Source organism: Microcaecilia unicolor, chromosome 6 (assembly GCF_901765095.1).
Source record: "Microcaecilia unicolor chromosome 6, aMicUni1.1, whole genome shotgun sequence".
NCBI lineage: Eukaryota > Metazoa > Chordata > Amphibia > Gymnophiona > Siphonopidae > Microcaecilia > Microcaecilia unicolor.
In genome coordinates, this window is record NC_044036.1 from 168,224,722 (window position 1) to 168,250,374 (window position 25,653).

The window sequence follows — 25,653 nt, forward strand, 5'->3', positions numbered from 1 at the left end:
AGGGGGTCTGTACTAGCACCAGCACATATTTTTGATAGATGCTGAGGCCCCCCTTTTACCGCAGCGGGTAAAAGGTTGTCTCCTTTTTTTTGCAAGGAAATGGCTGTGTGGTAAGTGAACCAAGGGGGAACACTTAACACTACCCATTGAGGTGGCAGGAAGAGCTTCTGCACTAACCCAGTGGTAACCGAGCAGCGTGTGGCAGTACCCGACAGGGCCGCCGAGAGGGGGGGCAGGGGGGACAAAATTCCCTGGCCCAGGGCCTCCAAGGGGGGCAGGGGGAACAAAATTCCCTGGCCCCGGGCCTCCAAGGGGGGCAGGGGGGACAAAATTCCCTGGCCCCGGGCCTCCAAGGGGGGCCCGGCGCCGGGGTCAGCCCACCAGCACTGCAGCCCCTGGTCTCACCTGCTTGCCTCCTTGGCTCCGGGCCCCCTGCATTCGAAGCGGCAGTCGCAGATCTCCTCTCTTCTGGCCTTCCCTCCCTGTGTCCTGCCCTCGCGGAAACCGGAAGTTACATCAGACAAGGGCAGGACACAGGGAGGGAAGGCCAGAAGAGAGGAGATCTGTGACTGCCGCTTCGAATGCAGGGGGCCTGGAGCCGTGGAGGCAGGCAGGTGAGACCGGGGACTGCAGCGGTGGGGGGAGCGACAGAGGACAGCAGCGGTGGGGGGAGCGACAGGGGGCTGCAGCGGTGGGGGGAGCGATGAGGGGCGGCAGCGGTGAGGGGGCAGAGGCGAGGAGCCCTTGCCCCAGGCCCGGCCTAGTCTCTAGGCGGCCCTGGTGCCCGATTACTGCTGGATAAACACTAGCACTACAAAAACAGAAAATAGTTTTGTTGTTCCGGAAATGGCTCACGCTGGGGGTGGGAACTTCCACTGGGATGCTGCAGTAGCCCGGCGGTAATTCCTGTTTAGCACACAGTAAGCCAACGGTGGGCTTACCACTGCTTAGGGGGAATTCTATAAATAGCGCTCAAAAATTGGTGCAAGGAAAAAATCAGCGCTAAGCACTATTCTATAAAGGCAGTTGCTGGTGCACAGACATACGTCTTTATCACAACAGGTTGCTGGTCATCCCATGGAAAATATTACATTGGGGTGACGGTCTACTGGATTGATAGAGTCTTTAGCGAGGAAGCCTGCATGCCTGGCTTTAAGACTGAAGGGTTCCTACACATTTGACGTTCTTGCATCAGTTCTCAAAGATATTCAAAGGATTTGCCATCGGATGAAAAATTGTTGGAACAACAGACAATGATTCCAATTTTGTGAAAACCTTCTCTGTAACTGGACAGTATGGTGATGATAAGGATGAAGATGAAATCCAAGTGATGACTTAGAACCGTCCGATACAGAAGGGAGAAAGGTGCCTGCGAACCTAGGAGAGAGCATAGCTCAGACAAGACTGATAGTTTTTGCAACTATTTTACTTTATACTTATGGACTGTTTGTCTTCTTGTTACTGTATATTTTGACACTCAGGAAAGACTGATTAAATTGTGTTTTATTATACTATGCAACAACCTCCTCTTTCTCTTTCTGAAGTGTTAATACAGTGTCTGCTTACAACTTTGGTCTAAATGAAAAGAAAAAAAAAAACTTTCAGGGGACCCTTTGACTAATCTGTGAGCCTGGGAAAAGGACATTGAGGAGTCTCGTGTTTTAGTCAACCCTCAGCCCTATTATTTGTGAGGTTATAAGGAAAAAAGAAAGAAAATTCAGAACAAGCTTATGACCTAATATAAGAAACTGCAACTACCAAATGTGTACTTAGGCTTCTGATCCAAAGGCTTCCAAAAACAACAGAGCCTTTGTTTCCTTTCGAAACGACAAATAATTTTTTCTCCTCTCTCAACTTCAGAGTTGGACCTCCAACAGATAAAGTCCGAGTTCCAGCTAACCAAATATATCTCAGTGCAGGAATACAAAGAAGCTTTTCCCAGAAGAATGGAGTGCCCGGCTTCATATTCTTCTAATGCCTATTTCAGAAACAAACATCGGATCATTCCCTTCCCTGGCTTTGAAAAACCAAAACATGATCTGAAATTTACCACAGCAGACAATGGGGAGCTGATGGAGTGTTTTCAGAATTGATGCAACCTGTCACAAAGTTGATGACCCATATTAACACAAGCGACAGCTTTTCAACCCAACTCCAGTACTTGAACTAGAACATTCGGAAAACCCATGCATTGCAGTAATCAAGGATAGTTAATATCAGTACTTGAACTACTGATCTAAAATGTGAAACACCATTGCATTAATTTTAAGGCAGCATGAACTGTACTGTTGGGTGCCCTTGTACTACATAAGAGCATACATTAATCTCCTTATTTTCTTACTCTGTCTTATCTATTTACATTTTCCATCTTTGCTTATACCCTATGCTGTCTATTAAAATATTTAATTGTGTATTCTGCTGATACTGTATTGTAGATACTGTGTCTTACTTTGTATTACATCAAACAAAGTAGACATATCAATACACTGTTCCTACCTAAACTCTTGTGTGCAAATATCTTTATCCTAACAGGAGGATAGGTGGTCTCATACATCACTGGGATCTGTTGCTGAATAGCATACACAGATCCCTATTTTTGTGATTGTATATAATCATTGACCTCTAAAGCCTCCTCCCGCCTTGAATGTGAGTTTAAATGTCCTACTTTTTTGTGAATATCATGCAGTTTTACTTGTCATTTGGCGTTTGCAAAGCAACTAACAGTTCAGTTTGCTTCCTAACTATTGTTGTTCCACTTATCTTTATGAGCTCAGGTGGTCCCGACAAGCACTTGTTTCGCTGTCGCTTTCTCAGGGGACCTGAGCGGGGAACATTTGGAAACGTCTCTCTGCTGTTGTGCCATTGCTTCGTTCTGCTTTGTATTACGTCAGTAACATAGTGGATGATGGCAGATAAAGATCTTTATGGTCCATCCAGTCTGCCCAACAACATAAACTCATAGCATAAGGTATGATGTGGTACTACATATGTATACTTGATCTTGATTTCTCCTTCCCATTTTCAGGGCACAGACTGTAGAAGTCTGCCTGGCTCTGGCCTTGTTCTTCAACTACTGAAATTTCAGTATTTCTACTGTTGTAATTATCTATTGCTTATGTTTGACGTATTCTTGCTGTACACCGCCACACGCCAAGGCCCCTTTTTATCACAGCATTAAAGAAATGGCCATGCTGTAAGTGAGCCACTTCCTGTGTGGCCATTTCAGGGGGGAGCTCTTACCACCACCTATTGAGGTGTTGGTAAGGGCTCCTGTGCTAACCCAGCTGTAACCGGGCAGCGCGTGGCAATGTCTGATTACCGCCAGGTAAGCACTGGTGCTACAAAAATAAATACTAATTTTGAAGCACTGGAAATGGCATGCTGGGGGTGGGAACCAGTGCCAGGCTCCTGCAGTAGCCCAGCAGTAGTTCCAGAATAGTGAGTGATAAGCCCACATTGGACTTACCGCTGTTTAGTAAAAGACCCATGAGCGAATTCCTTCAAAAATGCGATAAATAAAGTCAAATAAATAAATAAGTATATAAGCCATCAAGTCCAGTATCCTGTTTCCAATAACGACTAATCCAGGTCTTAAGATCCCAAAAGAGTAAAATTGATTGTATGCTGCTTATTCCAGAAATAAGCAATGGTTTTTCCCAAGTCCATCTTAACAATGTTTTATGGACTTTTCTTTTAGGAATTTGTCCAAACCTTTTTTTAAACCCTGCTAACTGCTCTTACCACTTTCTCTGGCAGTGAATTCCAGAGTTTAATTACATATTGAGTAAAGAAATATTTTCACCAATTAGTTTTAAATTTATTACTTAGTAGCTTCATTGTGTGCCCCCTAGTCCTTGTATTTTTGTAAAAAATAAAACAAGCAATTCACATCCATCCATTCCACTCCATTGAGCATGTTATAAACCTCTATCATATCCTCCATCAGCTGTCTCTTCCCCAAGCTGAAGAACCCAACCTCTTGAGCTTTTCTTCATAAGGAAGTTATTCTACCTCCTTTATTATCTTTGCTGCCCTTCACTGTACTTTTTCTAATTCAGCTATATCTTTTTTAAGATGCAGTGACCAAATTTTCTATATAGGTTTTTTTTTATTAAGCCGTGGTAGTGTTTTTTATCTCACGGTTGAAATCAGCTGGCTGTAAATGCCTAGACACCCATTATATTCCTATGGGTGTCTCAGCGTTTACTGCCAGCTGATTTCTACCATGAGTTAAAAACACTACCGCGGCTTAATAAAAGACCCCCATAGTTACCTCAGAGAAAAGTGATTTACCATGCTTTAGCAAACTGTTTTGCTGGCATGTTAACAGGTACAGACTAGAATAATCCCTTTATAGCTTCTGGTAGAGTCAAGAATCAGGTTCAAGGGTATTTGTTGGCCTTTCAAGTTTTCCATAGAATGGAACTGGAATAGTTTTTAAAATGTAGCTAGGGCTGGTATCAAGAGTCTCAAAAGGAAATAATAAAAAAGGTTGCAACTTGGCAATAAACTCTCAGAGACTGGGGGAAGCCAAGAGGGCGACTAAGAGTAGGATGCTGTGAGCGGAGTTCCTGATCAAATTTCCTTATATGAAAGTAGAAGGCAAAGAACAGGCATCTTAATTCTGCAAGGGTTCCTGCCTGAGGAGCCTGTGCTATGGATGCTTCAGCGTAGCCTAGTGGTTAGGGTGGTGGACTGTGGTCCTGAGGAACTGAGTTCAATTCCTACTTCAGGCACAGGCAACTCCTTGTGACTCTGGGCAAAGTCACTTAACCCTCCATTGCCACATTGAGCCTGCCATGAGTGGGAAAGCATGGGGTACAAATGTAATAAAATAAATATTGAGCACACTCCTTAAGTGTGTCCAAGAGGGGGTAATTTCAGTTGGGTTTAGCACCCCCAAACATTTTAAAAAGTTGGCTCCTATGGTTCCCGCTGCCCAGCCAATTTTACCTTAAATTTTATTTATTTGGATAACAAACCTTTTTCAAAAGTAGCTCAAGGTGAGTTACATTCGGGTACACTAGGTAGTTTCCTGTCACTGGAATGCTTAAATATTAATTTTTCCTGAATTGTTGAATCTATCATTAACTGTTCTTCTTCCCAGTTAAATGAAACTAGCCTCTTATAAATTGTAACCCGCTTAGAACTATGAGGTAATAGCGGAATAGAAATCTGATTTACCATTACCATTACTATAACCTAACTTTTTACCTGAAGCAATGAGGGATTAAGGGGTCCTTTTATGAAGGTGCACTAATGGATTTAGCATGGCTAAATGCTGTGAGCTGCATGACACTTAACGCACACTACATAAGTACATAAGTATTGCCATACTGGGACAGACCGAAAGTCCATCAAGCTCAGCATCCTGTTTCCAACAGTGGCCAATCCATGTTAAATGTATCTGGCAAGATCTCAAAACAGTACAATACATTTTATGCTGCTTATCCTAGAAATCCTAGAGAGAGCAATCAGAAGTAGTAGGGGAGAGACTGACTTTCCCTTGACAAAGCACAAAAGCGAAACAGGCACCTGTCGGGATAGTAATTACTCCTGGAACTGCATACGGACATGCATGCAGATAAGTGTCTTATAAGTCATCTCCACTACAGTGAATGATAATACTCTTGTTGATAGAATATCGGTCACGTAATTTAATAAGTTGAAACTGAGAGGTTAATTTTAATCACTGCATAAGCAATATAAAAAGCACAATACATTTTTTTTGCAAGATACAGATGGTTGGGGGCTGTCTATGATTATAATTGTCACATGGATCAGGTACACCAGATTGGTGATAAATTATTTGCCTTTGTGACTGTATGAGACTTCCCCAAAACACATCAACCTTGTGACCATTTGGCACTATTTGAACTTTATTCTACCATTTATTAGTTGTATATTGTGTATATCTGTGGTAGATTACGGCTACTACAATTTTGACAGTATCCTAGAAATAAGCAGTGGATTTTTCCCCAAGTCCATTTTAATAATGGCTTATGGACTTTTCTTTTAGGAAGCTATCCAAACCTTTGTTTAAACCCCGCAAACTAACTGCCTTTTACTACATTCTCTGGCATCAAATTCCAGAGTTTAATTATACATTGAGTGAAGAAATATTTTCTCTGATTTGTTTTAAATGTATTACTTTGTAGCTTCATTGCGTGCCCCCTAGTCCTAGTATTTTTGGATAGAGTAAACAAGCAGTTCACGTCTACCCATTCCACTCCAATCATTATTTTATAGACCTCTATCATATCTCCCCTCAGCTGTCTTTTCTCCAAGCTGGAGAGCCCTAGCCACTTCATAATGAAGTCGTCCCATCCCCTTTATCATTTTTTGTCACCCTTCTCTGTACCTTTTCAGTCAGCGCACCTTAGAAAAAGGACCCTTAAGTGATTGCAAGAAGCAGCAGTGGGATTAGAACAAGGATTCTCTGTTTGTCATCCTGGTGCTCTAACCTTTAGGCTGTTCCTCCACGCCACTGTTTTGTGATTGGGCAATTTCATTTCTGACACGTGTCCACTACGCACGCAACAGAAAATAATTTTTATTTTCTGGCACACGTCAGAAACTGGGTGGTAGTCATCATTCTACGTGCGTAGACGATTACTGCAAAGTTACCGCATTAGACCTTACCGCTAAGTCAATGGCTGGTGGTAAGGTCTCAGACCCAAAATGGACGAGTGCCAATTTTTATTTTGAGGCACGTCCATTTTCGGCATAAAATTTAAAAAGGCCTTTTTTACAGGCACGCTGAAAAATGGATCTGCGTGCGCCCAAAACATGCGCCTACACTAGCACAGCCCATTTTTGGGTGCACCTTAGGAAAAAGGGCCCCTCTGGTAGCTATCTGGGTACCACCGCTGAATATTGGAGATACCTGGATACTCCCAGCTCTGACTCAACTCCACCTCTGGACCTCCCTTGCAGTAACCAGAGAATGTCATGGTGATCAGAACAGATATTAATGGCATTCTCTGGTTATTAAGTGCCACTGAATATCTGCTCCTGGCCTGGTCTGTGTTGTATAACCAGGCAGGAGTCTCTCGTCCATTTCAACCATGCTGAAAGTCGACTAGGTAATGTTTTTGGGCAACCTTTACTTATATTTCTAGACTTCTGCATTCAGATTCAGAATAAATGTAAGCACTTTCTGCAAATGCACAGGCGATTTCCAATTCAAATGTTTGATGTATATTCTGGAATGATATTTATTTTTGTACCCGAAGTAATTAAGGGATTTGACTGTTGCCTAATGATGTTCTCGCCGGTATCCATGCGGATGTCTATGTATCTGCTTAATTTGCCTTCTTTGTGCATTTTTGTTCTCTTATATTATCTCTCTTTTGAATGGCTTCATCCTGCTTCAGGACTAAGAGGGGTGCTTCACTTTCGATCATTGTTCTCTATATTGCATAATTTCTCTTTGCTTTGTGGAACATGTCACAAGTTGTTTTCTTGCTTATACTATTCTTGAACTTAATAAATAGAAAAGAAAAGAAAAGAAAAGGAATCACAGAGAGATGTTTCAACAACATAATTCACCTCAAGGTCAACGTTAAATATTTATCTTTCCAGTTTTCCCTCGGTGTCTGAGCTGCACCCTATTTGATTACATAGAGGGAGACTGTTTGTGGTTTTAAATGTGAGCCGGAATCTAATTTTATTCTGCTTGCTTTGGATCAACAAATATAGCAAAAGTTTCAGAAGGAGAAAATTTCCTCTTTCCATTCTCCACTTTCACTGAAATTAGTCTAGAAGTATAATATAAACCAATGAATCACAGTGTACGTGTATAAACCAGTAAGGGGATAGTTACTAATGTGCATTAAAGGTGTAGGACCAGATTCTATATATGTCACCTGAAAAATCCATGCAGTAAAAAAAATACGCCTAGGCATAGTCTCTAAAGTACGCCTAAATTTTATAGAATGGGCTTAAATTTCTGCACAGTATAGAGAATATGACGAGCACCTCTCCATGCGACCAAATTTGGTCATGTCCATTTAAGCCACGTTTTACTTGGCGCAAACACCGGCACGTAGATTTAGGCGCAAAGGACCATATTCTATAACAGTGTGCGTAAATTTTGAAACACCCTCCTCAGTACCTCTCCACTCTCATCTCTCCCTACATTCCTCCCCGGGAACTCCGTTCATTGGGTAAATCTCTCTTATCTGCACCCTTCTCCTCCACCGCTAACTCCAGACTTCGTTCCTTTTATCTTGCTGCACCATATGCCTGAAATAGACTTCCTGAGCTGGTACGTCAAGCTCCATCTCTGGCCGTCTTCAAATCTAAGCTAAAAGCCCACCTTTTTAATGCTGCTTTTAACTCCTAACCCTTATTCACTTGTTCAGAACCCTTATTTTATCATCCTCACTTAAATATTCTCTTATCTCTTGTTTGTCCTGTTTGTCTATCCTAATTAGATTATAAGCTTTGTCCAGGGACTGTCTCTTCATGTTCAAGTGTACAGCACTGCGTACGTCTTGTAGCACTATAGAAATAAGTAGGAGTAGTAGTCTTGGGATTCCGGAATCTTGCTACTCTTTGGGATTCTGCACAGAATCTTGCTACTATGGGATTCCGGAATCTTGCTACTCTTTAGGATTCTGCACGGAATCTTGCTACTCTTTGTCCTTATCTCTTATTTGTCCTGTATGTCTGTCCTAATTATATTGTAAGCTCTGTCGAGCAGGGACTGTCTCTTCATGTTCAAGTGTACAGCACTGCGTACATCTAGTAGTGCTATAGAAATAAGTAGTAGTAGTATTAACACCCAGGAAACACCCATTTCCCCGCCTATAACCACGCCGGCTGCATGCATTAGAATTTAGGTGCTCTGCATTATAGAATACACGTATTTATTTTAAAAATTTCGATACCACCCATAACTAGGTGATTTACAAGAAAACATTCATATTATGCATATCACAAAACATAAAGCAAAGCATATCATAAGAACAAATCAATCTTCAGATTAAAAAAACGCCGATACAAACAATTTTGTCTTCAGCAACTTTCTAAATTGTGTTACCCTGCTACGGTTCTGAAGGTGACCAGGCAATGCATTTCACAGTGTTATCCCTGCAGGAACAAAGGCCGTAGCTTGTGTTTCTACATACTGCACATAGCGAGTTGTATGCGTAAATTCTAATTATTGCCAATTAGTCCTCATTATTGCTTAAGTGCTGATTAGCTTGTTAAGCCAATTAAGTTATGCACATTGTTATAGAATAAGCTTGGATTTTGGTGCAGAACACCACGGGCCCCTCTTATCAAGCTGCAGCCGAGGCCACCTTTTACCATAGCTGGTAAAAGGTAGGTCTTTCTTTAAAAAGATGGCCATGTGGCAAGTGAAGCACTTGTCAAAAGGCCATTTTGGGGGGAGTCCTTACTGCCACCCATTGAGATGATGGTATGGGCTCCAGTGCTAACCCGGCAGTAACCAGGCAGCATGCGACACTGCCCGATTACCATCAGGTACACACTGACGCTACTAAAATATATTTATTGTTTTAGTGCCAGTGTGTACCCGCCGGATATGACGGCATCCTGGGGATGGGAAGTACCATTGGGCTGCTGCTGTGGTCTGGCGATACTTCCTTTTTAGCGAGCGGTAAGCCCATGTTCGGCTTACCACCGCTTTGTAAAAGGGGCCCTAGGCACGATATATAGAATCTGGAGGATAATGAATATGTGCATTTTAACATGCATTAAATGGTAAAATTGAGCATTATTTTAATGTAGTTCACATTAGTTTGTTACTGAAGACTGCATAATGAGATTCAAAGCGTGCAAATGAATGCAAAATGCCCCATTAGACTTTCTGGGTGACTGAAACACACCAACCTTATTTGATCACAATACAACCTTGTACCTGTTCTCTACCGGACTTGGCGAACGCCTCTCCGGTACTATGTAAGCCACATTGAGCCTACAAATACGTGGGAAAATGTGGGGTACAAATGTAACAAATAAATAAATTATGTAAATCAAATAATATAGCTTGTGTTGAACTTTGCAAGCTCAGTTATTCTGGGGGAAAATAACATCAGCTCAAAGCTGGCATTATTTTTCCTGCCAGTGAGCGTTGGGCCACCATTTTAAAAATCATAAATTCATTGCAATATAAGCAGAGTTTTTAGTCTTACCATATCACAGTCATGCCAAATTCATAATTACTTTCTCTGTATATCTATGTGCCTAAGTACTCCCTGTATGTAAGAACTGGGTATCTATATAGATTTATTTAAATAAGATTGATCTAGGGCTTTTCAGCTTAGAAAAAAGAAGAATGAGGGGAGATATGATAGAGGTCTATAAAATAATGAGTGGAGTTGAACGGGTAGATGTGAAGCGTCTGTTTATGCTTTCCAAAAATACTAGGACTAGGGGGCATGAGATGAAGCTACAATGTAGTAAATAGGTGGGAAAATGTGGGATACAAATATAACAAATAAATTTAAAACGAATCGAAGAAAATGTTTCTTCACTCAACGTGTAATTAAAGTCTGGAATTCGTTGACAGAGAATGTGGTAAAGATGGTTAGCTTAGCGGAGTTTAAAAAAGGTTTGGGGGGGGGGGGGTTTGGATAGCTTCCTAAAGGAAAAGTCCATAGACCATTATTAAATTAACTTGAGGAAATCCACTGCTTATTTCTGGGATAAGCAGCATAAAATGTACTGTTTTGGGATCTTGCCAGGTATTTGTGACCTGGATTGGCCACTGTTGGAAACAGGATTCTGGGCTTGGTGGACCTTTGGTCTGTCCCAGTGTGGCATGTACTTATGAGCTGTTCTCCTTTCCAAGTGCAAGGCCTATGTTCTGCAGCTCTTCACTGGGTCCATGACAGGGTGAACTGGACTCCTTTCCAAGTTTAGTTTCTTAGTTTGTTTGTTTTATTGTAATTGCTCCATTGCACAAGTGTTGTGTAGATTTGGATGTGGGATACCTGACAGAAAAAAAAAAAGAATATTTTTCATGTGGTGAGTTGGAATTCTTCAAGCACCTTGGGTGTCCTTTTGAGGGGGTTCAAGCCTGGGATGGGTGGGAAACTGACAAGAGACAGCAGGTGTTAGTCTTAAGCAGCAATCTGACCCCTAGCAGTAATACTGTGACACCACTGCTAGGGGTCACCAGTATCATTTTGAATGATGGCTTTGGCAAGGCCAGGTGCAAATAGTCATGCTCCTGCCCAGACCTTAGACACCAGAAATATTTGCATCCAGTTAAGCCCAGGGGTCCAGAGTTTAATTACAAGTTGAGTGAAGAAAATGTTTCTCCGATTCGTTTTAAATTTACTACTTTATAGCTTCATCGCATGTCCCCTAGTCCTAGTAATTTTTGGAAAGAGTAAACAAAGGATTCACGTCTACCCATTCCACTCCACTCATGGAAAGTTAAGACACAAGAGCATGTACCACCTGAACCTTTTTTATTGCCCCTAATTTGTACTTTAAGTACATAAGTATTGCTATACTGGGAAAACCAAAGGTCCATCGAGCCCAGCATCCTGTTTCCAACAGTGGCCAATCCAGGTCACAATTACTCGGCAAGATCCCAAAAATGTACAAAACATTTTATACTGCTTATCCCAGAAATAGTGGATTTTCCCCAAGTCCATTTAATAAAAGTCCATAATAAAAGTCTATGGACTTTTCCTTTAGGAAGCCGTCCAAACCTTTTTAAAACTCCGCTAAGCTAACCACCTTTACCACATTCTCTGGCAACGAATTCCAGAGTTTAATTACACGTTGAGTAAAGAAACATTTTCTCCGATTCGTTTTAAATGTACTACATTGTAGCTTCATCGCATGCCCCCTAGTCCTAGTATTTTTGGAAAGCGTGAACAGACTCTTCACATCTACCTGTTCAACTCCACTCATTATTTAATAGACCTCTATCATATCTCCCCTCGGCTGCCTTTTCTCCAAGCTGAAGAGCCCTAGCCGCTTTAGCCTTTCCTCATAGGGAAGTCGTCCCATCCCCTTTATCATTTTCGTCGCCCTTCTCTGCACCTTTTCTAATTCCACTATATCTTTTTTGAGATGCGGCAACCAGAATTGAACACAATATTCGAGGTGCGGTCGCACCATGGAGCGATACAAAGGCATAACATCCTCATTTTTGTTTTCCATTCCTTTCCTAATAATACCTAACATTCTATTTGCTTTAACCACCATTATATCTTTGTGATGCCACCAGCCATAGTGGCAATTATGCAGCTTAGCCAGAAGAAGGTGGAATAGGTCACCCAGTTTCACCTTAGGGCAGAAATGCTACCTCCTCCAAAAGACATGTCCTGGAAGTTTATTTAAGGATAACTCAAAACAAAAGTTTTTACATGATGGTCTGTGTCTGCGTTTATCTGTTTTGGGCTTAAAAATACAAGTTTGAGACTATTAATACTAGCACTGAGTCACAACGATAACATTATGATGCAACCGAGTAAGGTAGCTTCGCTTTTGTTGCAACAAACCTGGGAGGGTGTTTTTGCCAATAAGGAGCTGCTTTGCCTTCAGGAAGGCGGGGTTACTCCTTAGTGGCAGAGTCATAAATGTGAGGATCCGATGTCAGGGAAAGTCAAGACAGGACAGCACAGGCATGCACTCGGGCTGAACGCTGCAAGGCTTCTTCCAGACCCCTCACAGGAAAGACTGTCGCCCAGAAGGAATCCTGTGAGCGCTTCTCCCAGCCAGACGAGGAGGGAGCTCCCCAGTTACAGAGTCATTTGCATGAAGAGGAAACCGGCATGGATGCTGTAGCCAGATTCGGTGCCTTGCTTGTCCCAGGGCTGCTGCTCTTTTTGACCCTCAGAATCCAGGAGCTGGTAGAGGCGTGCAGCTGTGCCCCTGCGCACCCGCAGCAGCAAATCTGCGATGCTGCCGTAGGTGAGTCGTGCAAACTTGCGCGTTTAACCTGGCTGCTGGGAGAGCCAGGGAACGGAACTGTTACATGGACAGTTCTGCGTACGACTGGTAGCGCTATAGAAATGATTTGTAGTAGTTGTAGTAGTAGAATATGTATTTTTAAAAGCGTCTAATGGTCTCAGCAGTACGTACATTGCGTTGATTGTTTAGTAGTAAATTAAGTTGGTTCCACGCTGCTAATTGCATAGAGAAGGAACGCGGATTAAATAACATAAGCACAGTTTTGTCCTTAACTAAACAGTACATTCTTCCAGCTTGCTTTTCAAAAGTGCTTTTGAAAAGTATATAGAACTAGCTTTGTTTCCTTCCCGGATCAGACTGTTTGCCCACGTCCAGAGGTAAAATATTTTCTCTACAGTCAATGAGGAAATAATGATGTTCATGATAATAAGAGCCGCGGGTGTTCATTAACACCTCTGTACTGTAGAAAGGTCACACCAAGCTCTCTAAAATGATTGAGGGGTTGTGATCGGTTTGTGAGTTGAGACCCTACTGCTGTATTTTGCTGTCTGGCTTGACAAACGGCAGCAAAACCTTGCACAGAGCAGCAAACTAGGGAATTCAAAATCTTCTGCACTTAGGTATCTTACTCATCGTTGTGTCTGACAGTCTATCAGAGAATTGCAAAGAAAATAACGTGCAAAATAGGCAAATCTCATTTAAAAAGCCGAAGTCGTTTTGGAGAAGGTATTAAGGCCCCTTAACAGTGTTAGCCTGTGCTGATGAAACATTTATCCCCAAAGTACATGGTATTCAAATTAATTTTTTAATTAAAATTGGTATTTTGATTAGATCATTACTAGCACCTTAGTTTTGAAAATGTTAACACATTTAGAGGAAAATGAAAAGTTTAAACTAAAGTTGAATAGGCAGGTTAATGCCCCAGGAGGTTGAGTTTTGAAGATATGGTTTAAACAATAGTTCAAAACTAAACCAAAGAAGCATGTTGTACTTTTATCTGGGTCAGCAAGCAAGAATTTACTGAAAGGCTGTGCTAGTGTTGTAATCTATTTGATGTGAGTAAGTGTGGGCAGCAGTGAACATTTTAACAATTAATTTAACCTAGAGCTAAAGATCTTAAATGTTCAAAACAAAACTGTGCAGAGACAGGGAAATGGCATATTTTTTGCTGTCCTTTTGATTCAAGCACTGGCTGTGGCTGGTACTACCCATCTAGTAGGAAGGGCAAATGTGGAGCATGGTTTTTCAAAGTATCATCAAATTACCATATCTATGGAAGAGATTCTATGAGCTGCATACTGATTCATCTCTTTTAAGACAAGGACAGAAAATCTTTGTAGCCTTGACAAGCCTTCGGCTCTGTTTGAGACCAACAGTTAAATTGGTTTTAAATTGGACTGTGTTAAGTGATCTGTTTATTAAGTTGCCTAGTCAGAATAGCCTGGCGCATGTGCGGTACGACTCAGGAGTTGAAAAGGAGTTCAAGTTACACTTACCTTTCATATGGTTTCATTAGTTTATTAAGTGAATCTAAATAATCAGCGGTGTACCTGCATTACAGATTAAGGGACCCTTTTACTAAGCCGTGTAAGTGGTAGTACATGCGCCCAACGCACGCCAAAATGGAGTTACCGCCCAGCTACCATGTGGCTCTTGCGGTAATTTCATTTTGGGGGTGCATCTGATATGCGCATCCGAAAAAATAATTTTTCAGATGCGTGTATCGGATGCGCGCCAAGTGGCATTTGACGCACATAGGTCATTACCGCCCGGTTACTTCATGAGACTTTACCACTAGGTCAATGGCTGGCAGTAAGGTCTCAGACCCAAAATGGACACGCGCCAATTTTGATTTTGCACACGTCCATTTTTGGCAACAAATAAAAAAAGGCATTTTGTGCAGGCGTGCTGAAAAATGGATCTGTGCACACCCAAAACATGCGCCTACACTACCACAGGCCATTTTTCAGCGCACCTTAGTAAAAGGACCCCTTAGCTTGTTTACTTTGTTGTGTCTGATTTGATCTTTCCTATGTGTGAATGGAATTCTTTTCCCTCTAGTTTTTATTCTGTTTTTTATACATTTGCAATGCAGTAACTCATATTCCACCAGAAATACCTGTCAGGTTCTTTGCAGATTACAAAAGAATAGTTAAATAACTAAGGTGTCACAATCAAAGTATAAATAACAATCATAATGAAACATTCAACAAAAAAGAAAAATTAAACATCATCAACAAAATCAGATCTTTGAAAAATTTCCAAAGAGATTAGTCTAGTTTTTGATGGAAAGAAATATAATTAGATTGGAGTCATATAAACCGCCTAGACCTGGAGTGAATTGAGCAGTATATCATAATCTGTTAAAGTTAAACTTAACCTGTAGCAGGCAAAATAAAGACAAATCTCATGGACCATACTGTGAATTTTGAATGCTACAAAATGTCATATGTGAAATCTTTGCATCATAAAAGCAGGGACTATACAAGTCCTATGAGCTTCAGATCTTCTCAGGAAATTATACTTTGGTGCTCATTTTCAAAGTTATGTGGTAACTTATGAGTCTATGTGCTTTGAAAATGGGCCTCCACATCAGTTTTAATTTGCATATTTGTACTTAACTTTTGCTGACCATTCTTTGAAAGTATAACCTGTGAGACTTGGGACCAATGAGTATATTCAAGAATATATGACTAAATGTTTGTTATGATGAATCTTTAACTATACATTTGTATCATTCTATTATTGATCAGGGACTGTCTTTTCTTCATGTTAAATTGTGAAGCGCTGCGTACGACTGGTAGCGCTATAGAAATGGTTTCTAGTAGTAGTATTTTAAAACTGCATTTTTAATCCACACTTTTTTTGCAGCTCAGCTTGCAGGCTCTGTGTGTCGTTATGGAGAATCTTTATCATCTTCTGATAACAAATCATACCATGCTGTCCTCAGAATGTACAATGTAAAAAATACTGACTACACTTGTGTAACTATACAGCAGAGTATGAGATATCCAACTCTCCTGCACTACAGACATCCCGTCATTCAATAGATGATGTCACTGGGTGGAGATACGTAGGGATAGGGAAAGAGCCAGGATGAAGGGGGAGGAGAGCTAAGGGGTTGCATGGGAAGAAAGGAAGACCAAGGTGGGGGGGGGGGGGGGCAGAATGTGAGGGTGGTCAAAATTGGTGTGGCAGGGCAACGATGCCAAGTGCCCATCCATGACAAAGGGCCTGACAAGATACTTTTCATTAAGAACATCCTTAAAAATCTGACTTCATGCTACAAACTGTACTATACTTTTTACCATTTAGCAAGTTAAGAAACATGCAAATAAAAAATGTATTTTGGAATAATATAGTATAACCTACAGTACAGTACCATGTACAGGAAGGAGGAAAAGTATCTTTGACTACACTCGACATATATCCCCTCTTACTTTGCAAGTAGTGTTGATGTGTAAAACAAGATGAAATGCTACACTTTTAATACTTTGCCCGTAATCTTTATTTGTTAGAGGAAACAATTAATATTTCAAAAGAAAAGATAAAAAGTTGCAATGGCAAAAGGGCCTCTTTCACTAAAGTGCTTTTAAATTTTGCAGTTACTATGTGTTATTGGCCAAAATGAAAGCACAGTAACTGCTACGCCTCTGCATTAAGTCTTGGGGAGATGCCCAGCATCTTCTCATATAGTTAACTCTAAGGCATTATGCTTAGTGCACCTTAACTCTATTGCAGATGTAGCTACCTTTCAAATCCCATATATGGCACTCAAAATTGTGCACGCAACTTTGGGAGCATACCTAATTTGTGCGCACAATTTGAGTAGTGAGCCAATTAGCACCAATAATCAGGTGCTAACAATCAATTATTGGCACTAATTGGCAACAATTTGAATTTACGCTCGCATCTTCCTAGTTGGTATTCTATTAAGCTGCGCGTATAAATTCTTACACACACATTTGAAAAGGGGGCATGACCATGGGAGGGGCATGGGCAGGTCAGGGCGTCCCTAGAATTTGCACGTAGTGTTAAAGAATACGGGAGCTCTGCGCCTAATTTAGGCAGAAAGATTTATATCAGGTTTCAGTTGGTGTAAATCATCATACCCATAATTGGGTGCAGATACCTGTGGTGTAGCCACGGGGGCCTGGGCCCCCATAGATTTGGCCCTAGACCCCCCTGCTGATGACCCTCTGGACCCCCCTCCCGCCGCCAACCCACCGTCACTGTTGCCTACCTTTGCTGGCGAGGGACCCCAACTCCCGCCAGCCGAGGTCCTCTTCTTCCAGCGCAAGGCTTCGTTCTGTTTCTGAGTCTGACGTCCTGCGGGACGAACAACGTGCTGCGACATCAAACTCCATCCAACTGGAAGGATGCATTGCAGCTTTAACAGCACGAGGATGAAGAAGTTAAAGAAGACCTCGGCTGGGCTGGCGGGGGTTGGGGTCCCCCGCCAGCTGAAGTAATATTTTAAAAAACCGGCAGGAGCGGACCTCGGGGGTAGGTGACCGCGGTAGGTGGGGAAAGGGTTGGCGGTAGGCGGGGGAGGGTTAACGGCGGTGGGGGGGCAGCGGTAGGGGGGGCCGGTGGCCGGGGGGGGGGTTATAATGTGCCCCCTCACTCTAGCCCCTGCCCCCCTACCGCCGAACCTCAGATACGCCCCTGGTCGAGAGAGGGTTGTCGGCAGAGGGGGGGGGGGGGGGTCAAAGTTGTTGTTGGTGGTGGCAGCGGTGGTTGGCAATGGCGGGGGGGGGGGGGGTCAATGGCGCCGGGGGACTAAAATGTGCCCCCCTCACCTCGGGCTCTGGACCCCCCTCCTGCCAAAGTCTGGCTACGCCCCTGGCAGATACCATCACTAAGCTCTATTACATAAACAGTGCCCAACTTGGAACGCCGTTTCTAGAATAGCGATTTGAGCTAGATTCTATATATGGTGCCTGAAAAATCTGCACGGAATAAATTTCTGCCTAAGTGTATTCTATAAGCGGTGCCGGGATTTAGGCGCAGTATATAGAATACACTTAGTTCATATCCCACCGCCAAGAACTACATGCATCCGTTTACACCAAAGAAAATGTGGCGTAAATAATGGCACATACAGTGGTGGAAATAAGTATTTGATCCCTTGCTGATTTTGTAAGTTTGCCCACTTACAAAGACATGAGCAGCCCATAATTGAAGGGTAGGTTATTGGTAACAGTGAGAGATAGCACATCACAAATTAAATCCGGAAAATCACATTGTGGAAAGTATATGAATTTATTTGCATTCTGCAGAGGGAAATAAGTATTTAATCCCTCTGGCAAACAAGACCTAATACTTGGTGGCAAAACCCTTGTTGGCAAGCACAGCGGTCAGACGTCTTCTGTAATTGATGATGAGGTTTGCACACATGTCAGGAGGAATTTTGGTCCACTCATTTTTGCAGATCATCTCTAAATCATTAAGAGTTCTGGGCTGTCGCTTGGCAACTCGCAGCTTCAGCTCCCTCCATAAGTTTTCAATGGGATTAAGGTCTGGTGACTGGCTAGGCCACTCCATGACCCTAATGTGCTTCTTCCTGAGCCACTCCTTTGTTGCCTTGGCTGTATGTTTTGGGTCATTGTCGTGCTGGAAGACCCAGCCACGACCCATTTTTAAGGCCCTGGCGGAGGGAAGGAGGTTGTCACTCAGAATTGTACGGTACATGGCCCCATCCATTCTCCCATTGATGCGGTGAAGTAGTCCTGTGCCCTTAGCAGAGAAACACCCCCAAACATAACATTTCCACCTCCATGCTTGACAGTGGGGACGGTGTTCTTTGGGTCATAGGCAGCATTTCTCTTCCTCCAAACACGGCGAGTTGAGTTCATGCCAAAGAGCTCAATTTTTGTCTCATCTGACCACAGCACCTTCTCCCAATCACTCTCGGCATCATCCAGGTGTTCACTGGCAAACTTCAGACGGGCCGTCACATGTGCCTTCCGGAGCAGGGGGACCTTGCGGGCACTGCAGGATTGCAATCCGTTATGTCGTAATGTGTTACCAATGGTTTTCGTGGTGACAGTGGTCCCAGCTGCCTTGAGATCATTGACAAGTTCCCCCCTTGTAGTTGTAGGCTGATTTCTAACCTTCCTCATGATCAAGGATACCCCACGAGGTGAGATTTTGCGTGGAGCCCCAGATCTTTGTCGATTGACAGTCATTTTGTACTTCTTCCATTTTCTTACTATGGCACCAACAGTTGTCTCCTTCTCGCCCAGCGTCTTACTGATGGTTTTGTAGCCCATTCCAGCCTTGTGCAGGTGTATGATCTTGTCCCTGACATCCTTAGACAGCTCCTTGCTCTTGGCCATTTTGTAGAGGTTAGAGTCTGACTGATTCACTGAGTCTGTGGACAGGTGTCTTTCATACAGGTGACCATTGCCGACAGCTGTCTGTCATGCAGGTAACGAGTTGATTTGGAGCATCTACCTGGTCTGTAGGGGCCAGATCTCTTACTGGTTGGTGGGGGATCAAATACTTATTTCCCTCTGCAGAATGCAAATAAATTCATATACTTTCCACAATGTGATTTTCCGGATTTAATTTGTGATGTGCTATTATCTCTCACTGTTACCAATAACCTACCCTTCAATTATGGGCTGCTCATGTCTTTGTCAGTGGGCAAACTTACAAAATCAGCAAGGGATCAAATACTTATTTCCACCACTGTAGATGCAGGTGCGGAGGGCTAAATTTTAGAACGCCCATGAAACCCCCATTTCCCCACCCATAATCATGCCCCCCTTTTGGCTGTGCACATTAGAACTGAGGCACTGTCCAGCTTATTTTCGAAAGAGAAAGACGCCCACATTTCGACCCAAATCGGGAGATAGGCGCCTTTCTCTCATGGGCGCCCAAATCAGTATAATCGAAAGTCGATTTTAGGTGCCTCCAACTGCAGTCTGTCACGGGAACGAACAAAGTTGATGGGGGCGTTTCGGAGGCGTGGTGAAGGCGGGACTGGGGCGTGTTTATCGGCCGAGGAGAGATGGGCGTACTCGGCCGATAATGGAAAAAATGGCGGCAGTAGCGAGAATTTGGGCCGCTTTTTTTGGACCCTTTTTTTTCACGAACAAGTCCCCAAAAAGTGCCCCAACTGCCCAGATGACCACCGGAGGGAATCGGGGATGACCTCCCCTGACTCCCCCAGTGGTCACTAACCCCCTCCCACCAAAAAAAAGAACTTTAAAAACTTTTTTCCAGCCTGTATGCCAGCCTCAAATGTCATACCCAGCTCCATGACAGCAGTATGCAGGTCCCTGGAGCAGTTTTTAGTGGGTGCAGTGCACTTCAGGCAGGTGGACCCAGGCCCATCCCCCCACACCTGTTACACTTGTGCTGGTAAATGGGAGCCCTCCAAACCGCCCCCAAAACCCACTGTACCCACATCTAGGTGCCCCCCTTCACCCATAAGTGTTATGGTAATGGTGTAGAGTTGTGGGGAGTGGGCTTTGGAGGGGATTTGGGGGGCTCAGCACCCAAGGCAAGGGAGCTATGCACCTGGGAGGTATTTACATTTTTTAAAAAACTTTTTACAAGTGCCCCCTAGGGTGCCCGGTTGGTGTCCTGGCATGTGAGGGGGACCAGTGCACTATGAATCCTGGCCCCTCCCACGACTAAATGCCTTGTTCGTTTTTGAGCTGGGTGCCTTCGGTTTCCATTATCGCTGAAAACCGATACCGCCCAGCTCAAATCCGCCCAAATCCGATGGATTTGCCCGACACCAACCGTATTATCGAAACAAAAGATGGATACCCATCTTTTTCGAAAATACGGTCTGTCCCGCCCCTTCGCGGACCCATCCTCGGAGATAGTTGCCCATGGAGATGGGCATTCGCGTTCAATTATGCCCTTCTGTGTGTTACAGAACATGCTTAGCAAGTTATGTGTGTAAATTCTAATGATTGCTTGTTAAGTGCTATTAAAAATGCTGATTGACTTGTTAAGCCAATTTAATTATGTGTGTTGTTATAGAATACGCTTAGATTTCAGTGCAGAATGCTAGGCACGATATATAGAATCCCAGGGTTTGTGCTTATTTTTTTGCCACCCAAATTTGGACACCATTTACAGAATCTAGTCCATAATGCCAATTACTGAGATGGTATTACCTAGCCCACCTTACCTCCTGCCTTAACAGTTAATATACTGTATTTATTTATTTGTTACATTTGTATCCCACATTTTCTCACCTAATTGCAGGCTCAATGTGGCTTCCATAGTATCGTAAAGGCGATCTCCAATTCCGGTATGAACAAATACAAAGTGATGTAGTGGTATAATAAAGTTCATGTGTAACAGACACATTAGGGAATCGTAGGGGGAAGAGTTAATTTATGTCCAGTACGAGCTTTGGTTTCATCGTTCATAAGGAAAAGTTGCAGACATGCTTGGTTTTGATGGAAGTGCCAAAATGGTGGAACAAGGTGGCTGCTGAATTAAGGCCAGAATTAAGACTATGAAAAGAAGGAAAACAAAAACTTTCCACACCAGTCGAAGGTTAGACAGTGGAAAGTAGACGCAAAACCCACACAATGAAGTGTGCAAGCAAAGATGTTAAAGAGTTCATTTATTAAAATATCACAGGAACTGATACACTGACTGCCTAATTCTATAAACTTGCATACACAAGTTATAGAATACTGTCAGTTGCGTATGTAACTTAATATGATCATTAAATGTTAATTGGTGTAAACTACCAATTATCGGTTATAATTGGTGCTAATAGGGTACTAATTTGCAGTTACACACACATAACTGCTCTGAGGGGGGATTCTGCAAATTGCACACACAAAATCCATTGCATGTAGCTGCAAAGGGGACTTGACGTGGGAGGGGCATGGTTGGCTTGGGGGTCAATGCCCATCAACTTTGTGCATAGGTTATAGAATGCTAATAATTACACACCAGTATTTATACCTGCTATTGAGCTGGCCTAGGTGTTCGCGCCTAAAGTTGAATGCAACTCTGGACTTAACGCCAGAATTCTATAACTGCAGTTAGATGCCTAATTGTCATTATAGGTTGGTGCGTCACATATATCATCCCAATGCCTAACTTTAGTCAAGCTTTTGAGAATTATCCCCAGTATCCACCTGTTCCCTTACACATAACAAACACTGTCAAGTCACTGTGTTAACTGTAACTGTGGGTATAGTTGTCTCACAGGGGTAGCAAGGACTGTGTCACTCTGGACCTTAACCCTTTGGGTTGGACATTGCAAAATGGGACCATTAAGATGGGATTTTGCTGAATGTGGAAAATTTATCCAGATCTTAGTGCTTCCACTGAGTTGCAGTACACCTTGTGTAACCAGGCAGATCCCAACTTGTCCGGTGGTGTACTTTATCACATTCCTTTTCCTTTCTCTGGATTTTATTCCTGGGGCACAGTCTTTACTTTTAAATCTCCCCCTTTCCTTATGCTTTTAAGGGCCTAATAGCGTTGGTGGGTCATCACTTTATTTGTGGATATCTTGCGTTTAGTTCCCTCCCTGAAGATTGGTCTGAATCATGCTGGATAGGATCTAGGTTCTGTCCTACCTGCTGTTCATGCTCACTCTAATTTTTTCTTTCCTACTGGATTTGTGCGTCAGAAACGTGACCTTCCTGCCTCCCTTGATTTCCTTAATTGCTCTTCTCCTTTAGGACATGGTGAGTCTGTAAGTTATAATATTATGGGATCTATCCCTTTTTTTACTGGTATTACTGGTGCTGTGTATAGCAGAAAAATTAGGCAATTACAGGCCCTTATTGAAGTTATGAACTTGCCTTTGCTAAACTAGTAAGTGAAACTTCCCAGCTCCGTATCTTTTCCTTGCAGAACCATATGGCACTTTTCTCTAACTGTTAATACATTCTAATTCCTGTGTTAACTGTGCAATGCATTTTCATAAAAGGGGCTCTAAATGCATAGATTATTATGGCAAAGCAGGTACAGCAAAACAGCCAATTTCTCATTCTGAATCTCATGCAAACTCATGCTATTGTAGTAATGAATGTACATCTTCAGTTTGTAAAACATTTTCTCCCAAACATTTCATCTTTATGAAGGTCATTTGTGAATTTGTGGGTTAAACTAATACAGCTTGCTTCAGCCACTCAGCTCGATGTGTGAGGCCACATACAAACCACAGCATTCATGGTAGAACACCCCAGAAGAAAGAAACAGAGAAATTAATTAAGTTTGGGCCAAGCACTTTTCACTGTGACTTTTGTCTGGGTGATTAGCAGTACCACACTTTGTCTTTTCTTGTCAGAGTTTTTTTTTTTTTAAATGGCTTCAGCTGTCTTTTTCAAAGCGCCTCTAGTTATGAAACAGTGTTTAGCAACTGGGCTTTCTGATAGGTCCAGAGCATAGCGCAGGGGGCATGTTGGACTTGTCATTGAGTGGGAAAGGGGGGGGAGGGAGGAGAAAGAGATTTAAAGTATCACAGAAATTGAAAAATCTAGAAACTGCACGTTTCATAGACTGACAAACTCTGTATTCATGCAAAAACTAAAATGAAACAAAAAATGGCTTTATCACTGAAGGTTACTCTTTGCCGCTGACTCAAGCATTTGATTTGGTTTTGAATTATTTTTTATGGCTTTTTCTAATATAAGTCTCTTGGCAGGTTAATTGACTCCTAAAGGAAACTGTTCAGAGTAACGTGTGCAGAGATGTTAGGTTTCTCCTGCGATTGTTTGCCGTAAACTATTGACTATTTCCTTTTGGGGTAGATTCAAAAGAAATAGTGGAAAAAATTAGGCACGAAAATTATGGATGCTAAGCACCAATTCTATAATGATAACTGTGTGTAAAATTGCCGTTATTGAACAGAGCGTAATTCAACATGTGCACGCCTAGTTTTAAAAGCACAGCGAAGATGACAAAAAACATCCAATGCCAATGGTGCTATGAAGTTCTTTATTCAAACAGGGTGGGACTCAACATGGTCCGTGTTTTGGCCAATCAGGCCTTCATCAGGAGTCTATTGCCCCTGAAGAAAAAGTATATGCCGTCACTAGGCAACAGTAGCCAAGGATCGCCACTGGTTTAGCATACACTTATTTTTAGCACAAGCCTTTGTAAAAAAGGTCCTAAGTACAATTACAAGAATAACTACAAATTTGTACCAATTAACACCATTATTTATTTATTTACTAGTAAAAAAAGGCTCGTTTCTGACACAAATGAAACGGGCGCTAGCAAGGTTTTCCTCGAAGTGTGTATGTTTGAGAGAGTGTGTGTGTGAGAGATGGAGTGTGTGTGTCAGAGAGAGAATGAGAGAGAGACAAGAGTGTGTGTGTGTGTTTGTGTGAGAGAGAGAGTGTGTGAGAGACAAAGAGTGTCTGTGTGTGTGAGACTGTGTGTGTGACAGAGAGATGGAGTGTGTCAGAGAGAGTGTATGTGAGAGACAGTGAGTGAGTGAGTGAGTGAGTGTGAGCCCCCACCCCCCTCTCGCAGGGCTCCCCTCCCCACCCCCACCTCTCTGGTCTCAGGACCCCCTCCCCACCTCCCTCTCCCCTGCAGCCACCCATGTCCAGCAACCCTCCCCTCCCCCCTCCAGCTACCCATGTCCAGCGACCCACCCCCCCACCGGCACATCAAACCCCTTCACCACCCGCAGCTGCCAGTGGTAACGCTGTCCGGCCGCTGCTGCTTCTCCTGTTGAGCAGCAGCGGCCGCTACAAAAAGAAAAAAGCGATAAATGTTTTTAAACCCAGCCCAAATCATTCGCAATTGCCTGAGTCTTAAAACGCAGTCTCAGCAGCCGCTCCTTCTCCTCGCCTGTGACGTCGCTGCGCTCCTCCGGGGTCTTACTCCAGGGGCAGTGACGTAGAGGCAAGAGGAGGAGCGGCTGCAGAGACTGCGTTTTAAAACTCAGGCATTTGCGAATGATTTGGGCTGGATTTTAAAACATTTATGTTTTTTTTTTCTTTTTGTAGCGGCCACTGCTGCTCAACAGGAGAAGCAGCAGCGGCTGGACAGCGTTACCACTGGCAGCTGCGGGTGGCGAGGGGGTTGATGTGCCTGGGGGGGGGGGGTGTTGATGTGCTTTGGGTGGGGGGTGTTTGATGTGCTTCAGGGGGGAGGAGGTGTTTGATATTCTGGGGAGGGCTTGGGTGATGCGCCGAGTTGGGGGGGGGTTTCTGTGGTGCCACGTTTGTAGTTTTTTGATGCACCGCTCCCTGCCACTTGCTCCGAAGTGGCAGAGAACGGCGCACTGACAGCTGATTCCCAGGCAGGGGGAGGAGTAGGGAAACACACGTGTTTCCCTACTCCTCCCCCTGCCTGGGAATCAGCTGTCAGTGACGTCATCCTGGCTACGGAGCCTAGCTCAGCAACTCCAGGACCCACGGACACAGGCAGCTACTTTAGAATGTTGGTGGTGAGAATTATTATATAGGATTTGTTACATTTGTATCCCACATTTTCCCACCTATTTGCAGGCTCAATGTGGCTTACATAGTATCGGAGAGGCTTTGAAGTCTCCGGTGAACAAATACAAGGTAATGTTGTGATAGGATAGAGTTCATGTAGCACTGTCACATTAGGGAATCGTACAGTGGAAGAGTTGAGTAATGTCCATTACGTACTTGAGTTTTGTTGTGTAGCAGAGTTCAGGCATTTAGTTGGGTTGGTAGGGTATGCCTTTTGGAACAGGTTAGTCAAGGGCTACCATTGGTACTTCCTTAAAGCCAATTGGTGCCTAACTTAACAATTAAATTAGACACA

The 25,653-nt window shown here is 43.1% G+C and overlaps 2 protein-coding genes across 2 annotated transcripts in view; one reads left to right on the forward strand and one right to left on the reverse strand.

The window, feature by feature from the left end:
* Window positions 1-25,653, reverse strand: part of SYN2 (synapsin II) — a 519,321-nt gene that overhangs the window by 140,474 nt on the left and 353,194 nt on the right. The window lies entirely within an intron of this gene.
* TIMP4 (TIMP metallopeptidase inhibitor 4) overlaps window positions 12,628-25,653 on the forward strand; it is a 61,470-nt gene continuing 48,444 nt past the window's right edge. The window contains exons 1-2 of the mRNA XM_030205572.1: window positions 12,628-12,674; window positions 12,708-12,903. Of these exons, the coding sequence (XP_030061432.1) occupies window positions 12,765-12,903 (139 nt within the window). The 5' untranslated portion in view covers window positions 12,628-12,674; window positions 12,708-12,764. The remainder of the gene's footprint in view (window positions 12,675-12,707; window positions 12,904-25,653) is intronic.